Source organism: Physcomitrium patens, chromosome 21 (genome assembly GCF_059467195.1).
Source record: "Physcomitrium patens ecotype Gransden chromosome 21, ASM5946719v1, whole genome shotgun sequence".
Taxonomy (NCBI): Eukaryota; Viridiplantae; Streptophyta; class Bryopsida; order Funariales; family Funariaceae; genus Physcomitrium; species Physcomitrium patens.
Genome location: NC_143430.1, coordinates 6,477,074 through 6,491,035, shown reverse-complemented (window position 1 = coordinate 6,491,035; position 13,962 = coordinate 6,477,074). Strand labels below are relative to the sequence as shown.

The 13,962-nt window shown below is 37.7% G+C and overlaps 1 protein-coding gene across 6 annotated transcripts; it reads right to left on the bottom strand.

Annotated features, from left to right (window-relative positions):
* Window positions 1–581: 581 nt before the first annotated feature.
* LOC112273931 (uncharacterized) lies at window positions 582–4,880 on the bottom strand. 6 transcript variants are annotated; one of them, XM_090245800.1, is made up of 11 exons: window positions 4,798–4,880; window positions 3,418–4,074; window positions 3,096–3,285; window positions 2,802–2,877; window positions 2,336–2,438; window positions 2,070–2,141; window positions 1,818–1,854; window positions 1,597–1,668; window positions 1,396–1,447; window positions 1,111–1,155; window positions 582–889 (listed from the first exon to the last, which is right to left on the bottom strand). In XM_090245800.1, exons 2-11 carry the CDS (start codon window positions 3,984–3,986, stop codon window positions 786–788), a joined length of 1,320 nt encoding a protein of 439 aa, XP_090101926.1. In that variant the 5' UTR covers window positions 3,987–4,074; window positions 4,798–4,880; the 3' UTR covers window positions 582–785. The 6 variants fall into 6 exon arrangements, with proteins under 6 accessions (XP_090101926.1, XP_090101924.1, XP_024358764.1 ...); XM_090245798.1 differs by having other exon boundaries at window positions 3,418–4,145; window positions 4,798–4,872; XM_024502996.3 differs by having other exon boundaries at window positions 3,418–4,145; window positions 4,752–4,863.
* Window positions 4,881–13,962: the final 9,082 nt, after the last annotated feature.

Sequence of the window (13,962 nt, the reverse complement as noted above, 5' to 3'; positions counted from 1 at the left end):
GATGTCTGTTTAAAACCAGAATATATTTATTTATTTCACTACCAAATGGCAAATCATATTTGAGTTATAAACATGAATATGTGTATACATACATGCACAAAAGCACATAAACTATGGGATTTCGTCCACAGGAAGCAAACAACAAATTCAAGTTGGTAACCTTGAGTTACCTTCTTACTGATGTACATCAATTTCAATATAAAAGCTTTTGTTACGTGACAGAACTGCATTGTATTTCCTCGACAATTTCCTGATAATGACGATAATGTCATTAAAAACAATGACAAATTTAAGAGTATTAGGTGCAGACCCTGAACACACTCCAACGGTCGAAGAATTCAATTGATTGTTAGCAAAAAGTAGAAACTATCAGCGTTTTATCCCTTCAACCCCCTTGCTTAACCTTCAAATATCAACCTACTCGATTTGTAAGCTATGAAGGAGAATCGAGAAAAAGGTGACTCAATTACAGGAAATTAAACCACAATTTTCTTTCATGCCAAAAAAAAAAAGAGTTGAAAATTATAAAACTTTAAGATAAAAAACAAGTACTTCGCCCAGAAAAAGGACTACAATCGATAGATCTCACATGTTGCATCTACATTGAAAAGAATTGAAGAGGAGCCCACAAATCTTGAGCTCAATCAATTGTACAAATTAGATCAACAGAGTTTTCATATCCGCAAAATAGTATTGTGGAAGATACGAACATGTACATCAAAGAGGAATTGGGTAGAATTTGAATGTCGACCCGAAGAGAATCTGGCCGAAGCATGGCATCAACTCTACCTGCTTCTTTCCTTTACTATGCGTGCAAAATTTGATCCAATCTCCTGCTTTGCAGCTACGGAGACAGGCGAATCCCCAATGTAGAGATCAAAGAATGCCTCTGTATATCAATATGGCACATTTAATATCAGCGTAAAAGTTTAACCACGTCATGAACTAATTGTAATCCTTGAATTGAACCCCTTGAAGGTCTTCGGATCAACATCCACTACAGCAAAACACAAGAAGGCCTAAGTGTGCTAATTATGTACACAAATATGTATCTTAATTTCAGTTTTTCGTCCAGATGAACATAAGAATATTTTTCAAGGTCAAACTTACGGCAAAATGGAGGGCTATGAATAACACCGACTCGGCGACCCTCAACTGCATTCAAAAACACGAGTTACCACATCAGGGATCCTCAAAATTACACTGCACGAAGAGACTTAATAACCATTACGCCAACCCCTCTGCGTTCTGTTTCCATAATGTGAGGGAGAAGAATCAAAATTCTGTTAATGATCTATGAAGACTCAGCCTATTTGAGCGACTCTCAAAACAAACAACTCGGGTTTGGATCAACTCTAGGCGCACACCGAATTACGACGAACGCTAGTGACTTACTTTCAATCCGAAGTCGTCCACCTACTTGCCAACGAACGTCAATGGTGCTACCCTGCAGTTCATTATAGTCATATTAGTTGAAGAATCTAGCGACTTAGATTTCCTTCAAACCAACAGAATCATCCACCTTGTTATCTGGATAAACGAAATAGATGGGACAGTCGCAAACAGAGGAATGGCCAGGAACATCTAAGAACACACCTTGTGGAGACGAATGTCATCTGACAAGTATGAGCAAAATGTCTGCAATCCCTCGTCGCCATTTCCACCTATCTGTACGCCTCACATATACTGACGTCAATCAGTTGGTAACAGCAAAATTCTTTGAAGCTAGTGCACTCAGTCGCTTAGCTTCTAAGTCAAGAGCCCTAAAAAAGTTCGTGACGAGGGTTTTAGTATTTAGAGGAGGTTAAGAAAGGAACCTTGCTCAGCCTGTTCCTGAGGGACTCATGAAAAGCACTGCAAATTTCAGGGTCGTTCTTAGTATCCAAGATGAAGGAATCAATTCAGGTAGATCCAGAGACTTCCAAGGAGTTAAGTGTATAGCAAGCCTATGAAAAAGGTACTGAAAATCCTTCTTTGCATAGTCATTTAAACTGCCAGATTGACACACTAGAACTGCATCCTAAGCCAGTGCAACAAAAATAAACATCATGAAGTTAAACTGAACTCACTTGCGGACCATTCTCATCTTTAGGCCTTGGTAATGTACAACTAAACGCAGAGTCATCTCCACCTCATGAACCCTGTAAAGCAAGTACAAGTAAAAAGGGGAAGCAAATTTCAGCTCCCGCAAGACTTGTCAGTTATACTTGATCTGTTATCAGTACATAGAGACCATGCTTTACTGACTAAAATCAACATAGGAAATACTGTTCCGAAAGTTTGTTCAGTAAGTGCAGATAAGTTTAAAGGTGAAACTTAAAATTTGAACAACTACCTAAGAAGATCCTCCAAAAAGTCGAGTCCGTTCTCGAGTTCTTCAGCACTTAAGCCTTCATACTTATCACCAAGTTGACCACGCAGGTGATCAGGATGAACATCTGTCGTGTGTTCAAACAGAACGCTAAGTAAATCCATGAACTCTTCTAAGAGCGAGATCAAAAGCTCTGGCCTTACCAGTTCACCTCTCAAAACTGCAGAAAGAGTCATGGTTGAAATGTTATCGATGGCAACTCTACGCATAGAACTTCATATCTGTATGTCTGTCTGTCTATATGTCTGTGTATATGCATATCTCAAACTCACAGATTCACATAAAGAAAGTTCAAAGTTTAAAAATAATTAATTAAAATGAGAAAAATGAATGTCATGCTAAAGTTTTGAAAGTCTTAATAAGCTTGAACACGTGACACAATTAACAGCATACACAACTAGTGGATGAAAGCGACATAGGAATTTCTTACAAAGACCGAATGCATAAATCTTAATAGATTTCAACCGCATGATTTCTTTGCTCCGGGCACCGACCCCAGCTAATATCTGCAGATACAGAAGCTACAATGTTAAGAAGGATGATCTGCACAAACATGAGCAACTACACGGGCTTGGAATTCGCGAAGGCATATTTAAGCAGTGTTATGAACTGCCTGGCAGGTCATATCCTAGCCAACATTGAACGAAACTTACCATATTCAGAACACACAATAACAATCCAAAAGGAGAGGACAATACGTCCTTGCCAAGAAGATGAAGTGTACCTGGCACGAAAGACTTGCATCACTATCTTGGCCATCAATGTTGTTGTGACAAAGTTGCATTGGAAATTCCAAGCCTGTTTTGGGCTCTACAACTACAGCTTGAGAGTTGCAACTAGGCAAGCCAAATAATGCTCCATCACAATTATCGACCCCAAAGGCATCTTGGCCGTATTGAAATAAAGCAAGAGACCTGGCATGAAGCTAAACACGTGCTCAGAAAAAGAAAAAGAGCTACTAAGAGCAGGGTGCCTTCTATCCCCAAAACAATAACAGTACTATCATATTCATGGTAGGGAATCCTCAAAACCCAATGAGAACTTACGATGGAGGAAGAGCTGCTGCAAGCACAATAGGTGCTGCATCATAACATATCAGCTTGCTCCACCCGCCTTCCAGAACGGAAGAAATTTGAGAAAAAAAGGAAGACGATAGAACCCCCCTGGTACATAACGAGATGATCTGGATCCCAGGACTTATATCACGAATCAATGTATAATTGACTGCCTTCAAGTCGTTTAATGTTTTCAACTTCTCTGATTTAATGAACCGTCGTCTGGACCCTTTGTCACCGTCTCTACTCCTCAACAACCGCAAGAAAGCTCCTGCGGCGTGAAGCACAGCAGCCACTCCATTTCCAAGAACTAGCTTTTCAGGAACGGGGCTTATACTATTTGACGACAAAATTGATAAAGGCGACACGTCTGATAAGTGACTATTTTCTGAGAGGGTAGGGCACGAGCTCGAAGCTGAAACTGATTTAGAGGATGGATTACTGAAGTGACTACATTGACCATTTCCGTTGGGTACTTTACAAGAAGAGGAGTGAGAAAACCCTAGGTTGGAGGTAAAATCAAGTACCAACGACGGGAAATGTAGCCATCCTCCCTCCATTGTGTCTGCAGGGGATTTACATCAACGCCGACGAGTACTTGTGGTGGGACCAGCGAATTTACATTGCAATTCAAAGTACAAGTCCAATCTGCACATATCAGCAACGCTTCAGACAAGTACAGAATCTCATAATCCATCTTCTCAGGAAGCAGAACCGACCTGTCCAATCCAATCCAATCCACATATCAACATGATGTTCGTAAATCCAACAGGTCGAATCAGGTACTGCAAATCAAAGAATCCTAATCACAATATCTGGTTATATCAAGCATCATATTCAAGGTTGTCCACACCACATTCCATAATTCAACTCGTTGGCTAAAAAGACATGCTAAAGCAAATCAATCATATTAATCTTTGATCGTGCTCACGAACAAAATAAAAAATCACACTAAGGGGCATCCTTAAAAAATCATTAAAAAAACTACATTTCCAGCATACCCACACCACCTCTCTAAAAAAAAAAACCTTCAATCCACCAAACCTCAAATGCGCACACAAGCAAACACCCAACTCCTCAAAACAGCGACACAAACTTAACCCAAAACCCAGAGAACAAAAACCACTAACCTTACGATCCCCACGTAAACAAAGATAAAGGAAACTCAACAAAGAACTACACTTGGGTCCAAAGACACCCACAATCCCAATCACTTACTCACTCACCAAACAGTGGAAACCGACCCCAACGCAATTGTGGGAATCCTCACAACTAGCACAACCAAACAGCCCATAATGCAGAACCCAGTATAGCAAAAGCCAAACCTGGCCAATGCCTAAAACACGGTGGTGGTGTAATGGCCAAACCCACCGACGATGATCGAGCTGCTGCAGCAGCAGCAACAACACCAAAACCAGTAGAATATGCTGGTCTTCAAGGAAAGAGAGAATTCCTGCGATGGGCGGAGCTTGTCCCTCGGTCTGTCCGCCAAACCCGTGCCAAGATTCGGGTATCGGAAGGGTATCTTCCAATATGCCAACTGGATACTTATGTGGGTGGGATCCAACTGAAATCTTCCACGTGGCTCACACTCAGATTCTGCAGACCGCGTTCACCCGGACGGAATTCCCATATTTGGCAAAGCCCTTGATTGAGGCTATGCCGTTTCTTGTTTCATCCCTGATAATTGAACACTTCACTCCTCCACCTTACCAACCATTTCAAGAGCATGATACATTGTTAATTAATTAAGGGAATAGTTAGCAAACAGTCGGCACCAACTGTAGCCCAAGAGCTGGCTAAGGCAACGCAATAATTGGTTTCCAGAATCTGATAATAATAATAATAATAATAATAATTGGAACTAATTCTTTGCCAATCTCTTTATTGATGGCTTGCTCGCAATGTAGTGCAGACCGTCTAGAATTCCCACCATTCTTTGCACAATGCAGCCTTCGGAGCCAGTTGCGACCACGCAGAGGTGTATAGAGGATCAAACTCATGTTGTCTTCAATCTATACAACGTTGAAAAGTTTCAAATTTTTCTATATCCTCGTTTTTCTATATCTTTCGTTATCTTCATTCTTGTGTGAGTTGTGCTGTTTAGTTTCATCTAGAGAACTATTTTCTAAGTGATTGCTATGAACCGCCAAGTATGTTGATAGAGGCTGTGAAATGGAACACTATGGCAAAGTGCTTCATTACATGTGGAGAAGTGGATGTGGCCATGAGTTACAAAGGTGAAGTGGTTTTAACAGAAGAAGTGACATAGTTATCTCAAGCCCCATCTGAACACATAATTGTCATAGTGGGGAATCCTTCTGTAAGATATTTCTACGTATATGTTTAGTACACTAGTCAAATATTCAAATGTGTATATGTATATAATCTATATATTAAGATTGCTCAAGGAGATATTGATCAAAGAAATAAGTGGTGGCTTTCCTTCATTGCATGCTACCATCATCAAGAACTTTTGTTTCCATCCATGTTGCTGTAATATAAGGTTGTCCTAAAATCAATAGATATGATGTTATATCTTAAACAAAGAAATGCTATTCTGTTGCAACATTCCCAATCCATATTTTAACATCCGGATAAGCTCCATATAATTTACCTTGTATATTATTAGCTGCTCATATTGTCCATCCATGTTCCATATTAATTGGCCACCTCTACTTCTTATAAAGATCTCTAGACGTAAGATTTATTTTGGAACCATAGTCTAAAGCAACAATAAGTTCTTTTGATCACGTACCTTCATCGACATTTCTATAATTACCCTTGTCCAATCCTTTCAAGTATAATGGCTTAAAGCTTCCATTTCTTTATCACAATACTCCTCAAAACAAACTCGTTGATTATAACCATTCTTTTTATTTATTGATTGCTTGTAACCTTTATCACTTTCTTCTTCATTTTTGCATAATCTTGCATCAATAGCATGACTCATTCCAACTTGGCCCATTAATTGTCTCTTCTTTTAAATACTCTCAATGATAATATCATGAAACCCCTTCTTTGCAATTTCCAAAATCTCTTTCAATGTGAATTCCACCTTGGCATTTAATACATGTTCTTTCAATACTCCATTTAAATCTGTTGCTCCTTCAATATTAGAGAGTAGTTTATAAGCTATTGATTTACCTTTATATTTTATTTTCTTTGTTTTTTCTTCCAATGAAGGAGATCTTTTATATCCTTTAATATTATCTTTCTATCTTTCCAGCAAATAAATCCTTGTTGCACCATATCATTAAATTCATTGCAATTCTTCCTAGTATGAAAAACATCATCACACCAAATATACCTTTGTATATACCCTTATTTAGAAACACTCTTCAAATTATTTGTAGAAGTCTTTTCTTCAAGTTTTGCCAATTTGATTTGAAGATTCCACATTCTGGGTATAATTTCTTTAATTTCCGTACCTTCCATCTTTAATAAAGATGTTGGAGGTTGAATAGTAGCCATATTTGATCATGTTGTATGTACTTGAATTTTAGGTGCTTATAATACTCTTGGAATATTAACCTTATCCTTCTTCCTTTCTTGTTTTGCAAGCAATTGTACTGCATCTTTGTAGAATAAGTAGTTATTTTCAGAATGTAGATACCTAGTGTATAGTATAAACAGGGATAGATAAGTGCTGAAAAGGTGGTTCAATAGGTAGAATGGATGAATAGTCAAAAAAAGTAGTTATCATCTATAGTATAGGAGTTGATATCTCGGGATAGTATAAGAAGGATGGGAGAGGGGAAGAAAATGCTAGACTATGAGAGTCGTAAGCCGAGAGCTAGACTGTAATAGTCATGAGGCGAGGGCCAGACTGCGAAAGTACTGAGCTGGGAATAAGCTTAGTGCTATCTCTTCTTCTTAGTTTTCTTGTCTCTTTTGTGTTAGTATTGATTCTAGTGAAGAGAATTGATTTAATGAATTAATGTTTAATTTACGAAGTTTTTTATGGATCACTGTTTATCAATTGTTGTGAAAGATTGAAGACGTATGGAAGTTTCCAGTCACTGTTTATCGCAAGGTTGTAAGTTCAGTGGAGAAGAATTGTAATCAAAGGAATTGTCTTGATCAGATTCTGTGGATTGAAAGTTGTTTATTCCAAGGTTTGGGATATGCTTGTGTGTTCGTGAATTACATAGGGTACTGAAATCGTTGTCGTGGATGTTATTGTATTGATATGAGAGAGTGGATAATAGGAGGAAAAGTTAAGTGTTCTTTGGTATGGTAAGCATTCAGTAGCAGCGGTTAATTGCATGATCCTAACAATTGGAGCTCATATACATGGTCTTTCCCTGTGTTCGAATTTTCCTATACGGGTTTATTTTAAGAGGTTTCTTCCAGAATAAGTAAAATAAGCAACCACATTTTGGCACCGCTGTTGGGCATTGACAATATTATTGAGTGTTCGGAATTAACTGTCGAAGCAGTAAAGAAAATTAGGAAGTAAACTCAGTAGAAATAATGAAAGAGTATGGTTATTAAGAATGAAAATTTAACAGCAAAGAGAATAAAGCAATCAAAAGAAAGAACAGAGTGATCGCAAGCAAGAAATTTGTTATGTAATGAGCGAGATCACAAATTGAAAAAGAAGCATGGATAAAGTTCGATTAAGCCGTGGTTGCATGCCTGTTGGCATATTTGATCGTATCCAGAAGACGATTGACATCTAATATTTCAGAAGTACATATCGTTAAAAAAATTATCAAGAGTATTTGCGGGGAGCGCTGCTAATAGTCCAGCATACCTCTCGAAGCTATTAATGAAAAATGAGGAAGGCACAGAGGAATTAGGTACCCCACTGGGTGTTTTCTCAATGAAAAATACGTCTGATCCTAACAAGACTGGTTCTGAAGATCGGCATAAATCACTTGCCAATAAAGACGAATTCAGAGTATATCAAAACCTTTCGTTTTCACCTCATATTCAACCAGTAAAATTATTTGGAGATAATAATAGTCAATCAGGAAGGCTTGGAAGTCCGAAAAAGACTTTTGCGAGAGATAGTTTTTATTTTAATAAGGAATTGAGTGAAACACCGGCACCTTTAATGATGTTTGGAGGACCAGGAGTTCCAATTGCAGTTCAAATGGGTGCAGTGGGCGATCGAACAACTAGCATCACACCTTTACTTACTTTTCGGGATTTGCCAAGTGCGGATCCAGATCAATATTTGTCTCAATTCTTGATGGCGTGTGTAGCCAATAATCGAAGAATAGAAGACATTTGGCTAAGATGGCTGCTAGCAACATTCAAAGACATAGCGTTTGAGTGGTATAACCGCCAACCTGTGGGACAATTTATCAATTGGGAGGCATTGAAAAATATATTTTTAGTCCATTTTCGACCAATTGGTTTTGAAGAACGTCTTAGAGAAAAATTAATGAACAGTAAAATGATACCAGGGAAAGCGGTACAGTCATATTATGGTCATGTAGCAGATATACTTCGAAAATGGCCAAATAATCAAATGTCGGAATCATTTGTGTTGTCCATATTGGTTAATGGACTACACCTACCAAAATTGAAGATGTTTGTAAAGAAGGCCCAATAACCTCAATACATCTCTTGGAATGATGCATCGGAAAGTTATCTGGAAAAGAATGATTATGGTACAATTCCACAGGGAATAGTGGATGCCGTTCCATTGCAAGCTATACCACCATCATCATCACACATGTATGCGCCTTATTCCACATATCAAAAATCAATACCTACAAAGGAATTGCCAAATGCATTGGTATCAAGAGATCCCAATGAGTAATTGCTGTTAACATTGATGAAAAAAATGGATGAATTGGCTGTGAATCTGGCCAAAGATAAAGAAAAAAGGCATAAACCAACCAATATGCGTCCCAATGTCTGGTGCAGCAATTGTAAGGGACAAGGTCATTTAGTAACAAAATGTCCTTCACTATCTCAAATGACTGTATAATATACCTTTTGCAGGGGCAAACATATTACCACCAACTGTTGGAATTTACGGAAGTAACAACAACTCAGTAACCAGATAATGACTCAACCAACTTCATGGGATGTCAATCAAGTACAAATAAATAATAGGTTTGGTTGGAATGGAAATTGAGCGAATAAACAAAATAGAAATTATTCTAATTTTTTCAACTCTGAATTTCACCTAGAAGGTGTATCCAATACTCACGGATTGGCAATGAACCAACTAGGATACTATCAATATCCACCCATGATAAAGCCAATGCCAGACTCTACAGTAACAATGGGTCAACAAGGATCCTTTACTCATCCGACATGGAACAGACCTAGCCGTTATATACCAGTAGAGACACCCATTATCCCTGAAGGAGTTGGTAGGAGACCACTTCGTTGCTATCGTTGCAGACAAATCAGACATTATATGAGTGAATGTCCTAATCCAAGGATTAGTGATGACTATGCTCCAATATGTGGAAATTATAAGCAGTCTGGTCACACTTATCAGCAGTGTAATGCACCCTTTAATTATAATAACCGGGACCAAGAAATACAAACAAGCCAACCGGCAGAGGACAAAGGCCCTGTTCAACGAGACTCACCAGTACATCGTGTCGAGGTAGTGAACGCAGTGCTTACCAGAGGCCAACAAAAAGACAAGAATCCAATTTAGCACCTAGATGAACCAATCGCACAAGAGCAAGTAGCGCCGTCCATGGGGCTAAACAAACCAATATCAGTATTGGGACGTATCCCAATATTGAGACCTCAACAGACTGAGGAACCCAATTCGGTCCCACGTGCCAATATGTCAGGACCATCAAGATCGATCCCAACTGATCTAGTATCAATACCTGTATAGCCCAATAAAAGATCTTACGCATTAAAGGAACCTTTAGTCATAGAAAAGTTGACGAAGTTACCAACAGCAATCCCAATTGCCAGGAAGAAATTGCTGTGGAACGGAGTAAAATCGAAACCAATGAAACGCAAAAGAGTATTGGGAATTACTCTCTATATGGAACCCTACAACATTCTGAAGGATTTGGATGTTATTCAGCCTTCAATTACAATGAAGCAACTTTTGGCTGTAGCACCGGAATGTTGATCTACATTGAATTCAACATTAATACGACGAAGATCTCGTACTAAAGAAATTCATGAAGTTACCTTAAACCCAAATCCAGGAGCACCAACAATCGATGTATCAATCGATGGCGTTTTAATTCCATGGGTACAAGTTGATAGTGGCTCCAGTGTAAATTTAATGAACGCGGATACAATGGAGGACTTGGATCTAAAGCAATTGCTACCTATGACATTGGTCTTGCGAATGGCAGATCACAGTCGGATAAAACCAATGGGAATCTTACGCAATATTGCCACTGTAATCGCAAGATTGACATACAAAATCGATTATATTGTATTTTGATTACAGAGTTCTATGTTATCATATCCCATTTTATTTGGCAAACTTTGGCTTTATCAAGCCAAAGCTAAGAACGATTAGGGCCGAGACACATTGACAATTGGAAAAGGCCGTGACCACATTGTTTTACAGATGTACCCGGTACAATATCATGGAGAATCTCAATTTCCAGAATCAGAATTTACATCGGACAACAAGAGTCAATCGATTGAGGCAGATGACGATGCTATAGATTCACCGCAATTTGGGGTAGGATAAAATACTTCAACAGCAAAGGCAGGAGTCTACCAATGTGGAGATCTTGGCAAATATTTACTGCATCAAGAGGATGCGACTAACTCGGATCATGCTATTGCCGAATGGATGAAAAATTCCGCAGTCAATAGAGTCAGCACATTGGAACCACATTTGGGTGGTTCTCATATGTTGAATAATACAAGATATTCAGATCAAGAGAAGATAATTAAATCACAGGTTGTTGAAGACTCTGTGTGTCAATCCATTAACCTGGGCACTAACGAAACGCCACATCTAATTAAAATATATGCTGGTATTATTGATACAGAATTAGATGGTTGAAAACAGTTTTTCGTCCATCACAAATCTGCCTTTGCGTGGTCGTATGCAGATTTGAAAGGGATTCCAGTTGACGTATGTGAGCACCAGATTATTTTGGAGGAGGGTATTATGCCAGTTCGTCAAAGAAAACATCGGCTTAATTCAAAATATTCCCTTTTAGTGAAAGAGGAATTGGATAAACTTCTTGACATGGATTTTATTTATCATGTTCCGCATAGTGCATGGGTGTCGCCTATCGTGATGGTGTCGAAGAAGAATGGAAAAATCAGGCTATGTCAAGATTTTTGAAAGTTAAATGCGGCCACCAAGAAAGATTACTTCTCATTACCTTTCACAGACAGTATGGGTAACATATTGTCATTATCACCAAGTAGTAAAAGAATAGGAGTGGGGCACCAGTTAAAGTCATTCTGTGGTGTTGTTTTGGGTTGGCTGGAGTGCCATTTTCTTGTATTTCTTGTGTTTTCGAGAGTAGTAGTTCTAAATAAGAGTTAACAGTGAGGAGCCAGTCACAAGTGTCGATTGAAGATATTTTAGAATGGATGAGTCAGCAACAACAACAATTGGAACTTCGGGATGTCCAGATCCTGAAATTGGAGGCTCAAGTCCATGTACTGGGTGAGTATAATGAAGATCTTTCAGCTCAGTTGAGGCAGGAGCTAATGGAAGGATTGGAGGAAGAAGAAGAAGATTTACAGTTGGAACCGGAATCAGTGGAACCAATAACAGATACTATAACAATTGATTAATTAGATAGGCCAGAGGGATCACAATTTTTGTGGAAATTTGTTAGATAATTTTTAGATAGGTATCAATTGAGTGTTTGTAGGGATGCTGCAAAGTTAGGAATGGGGCTATATAGAATAAGTAGTTATTTTCAGAATGTAGATACCTAGTATATAGTATAAACAGGGATGGATAACTGCTAAAAAAGTGATTCAACAGGTAGAATGGATGAATAGTTAGGAAAAATAGTTATCATATGTAGTATAGGAGTTGGTATCTCAGGGTAGTATAAGGAAGATGGAAGAGGGGAAGAAAATACCAGACTATGAGAGTCGTAAGCTGAGAGCCAAACTGTGATAGTCATGAGCCGAGGGCCAGACTATGATAGTACTGAGCCTGGGATAAGCTTGGTACTATCTCTTCTTTTTAGTTTTCTTGTTTCTTTTGTATTAGTGTTGATTCTAGTGAAGAGAATTGATTTAATGAATTAATGTTTGATTTACAAAGTTTTTTATGGATCACTGTTTATCAATTGTTGTGAAAAATTGAAGATGTATGGAAGTTTCCAGTCACTGTTTATCGCAAGGTTGTAAGTTCAGTGGAGATGAATTGTAATCGAAAGAATTATCTTAATCAGATTTTGTGGATTGGAAGTTATTCGTTCCAGGGTTTGGGATATGCTTGTGTTTTCGTGAATTACATAGGGTACTGAAATCGTTGTTGTAGATGTTATTGTATTGATATGAGAGAGTGGATAATAGGAAGAAAAGTTAAGTGTTCTTTGGTATGGTAAGCATTCAGCAGTAGCAGTTAATTGCATGACCATAACAATTGGAGCTCATATACATGGTCTTTCCCTGTGTTCGAATTCCCCTATACGGGTTTATTCTGAGAGGTTTCTTCCGGAATAAGTAAAACGACAATCACAATCTTCAACATTTTTTCACTTTGTTGTAATCCTTCATCTTCTTCTTTGTTTTCAAGAAGCAACTCCATTTTTTTTTGTAATTCTCCATCAGCAGCTTGAAAAAATAATTCAACCTTATTTGGCTCCAATGTCAATTTTTCCATCTTTGATAATTGAAAATATTCTCTTTTAAATTCTCTTAATAGCTTAGTTGCTTGTAAATTCTTACTAGGCTACTCAATCTATTTTAGAAATAATTTCTTAATAACACGATCATTGTCTTCCAAGAAATATTTGTCTTTTAATGCATATAAAAAAGTCTTCTATGAATTTCCATAATGCTTCATAATTGATGAAACATATTTTCTTATTTTTAGTATTGTGGCAAGCCCAAATAGTTTAATCATCATTTTCTTAGAAACCCGATTTACTTCCATTTCCCGTACATAACATCTTAAATACTTTGAAATATCCCTTCCATCAAATTAATCAATTTTATTCACCAGTGCTTGTAATGCTTTGGTTGCCAAAGCTTCTTTGCAATCATTGCTTTGCACTTTCTTCATAGATAATGAAAAGGCTTGAAACATACTAGTAATAGATGGATCCATGTACATATCTTATCCTTTAGAAGAAACTCCACTAGAAGCTCTTTCAAATTTCTTACTCTCGTCCTCTATAAAATAAAAATAAGAATAAACAAATTCCAACACCTACTACCTCAAGTTTTCATGTCAGATTCACCACTTATGTTGTATTATGTGAAATCTTACTTGAGAATAATTTGGGCAGTTGGCTATGGTAGATAAAAAGAATTTGCAATAAGAAGTCCTAACCGCTCTAATAAAATTGTATATAAATTACTATAGAAGCTTAGCAAACATAATCAAGCATCAATTAAGTCCAATTATTATTATTATTTTATTTTATTTAT

Excerpts from the sequence above, each read along its gene's own strand:
- LOC112273931 (XM_090245800.1), bottom strand. The coding sequence starts at position 3,986 with ATGGAGGGAGGATGGCTACATTTCCCGTCGTTGGTACTTGATTTTACC. Across the intron at positions 2,878-3,095 it reads ATGCAAGTCTTTCGTGCCAG|ATATTAGCTGGGGTCGGTGC; the intron begins GTACACTTCATC and ends CTGTATCTGCAG. Across the intron at positions 1,669-1,817 it reads TCAGGAACAGGCTGAGCAAG|ATAGGTGGAAATGGCGACGA; the intron begins GTTCCTTTCTTA and ends TGAGGCGTACAG.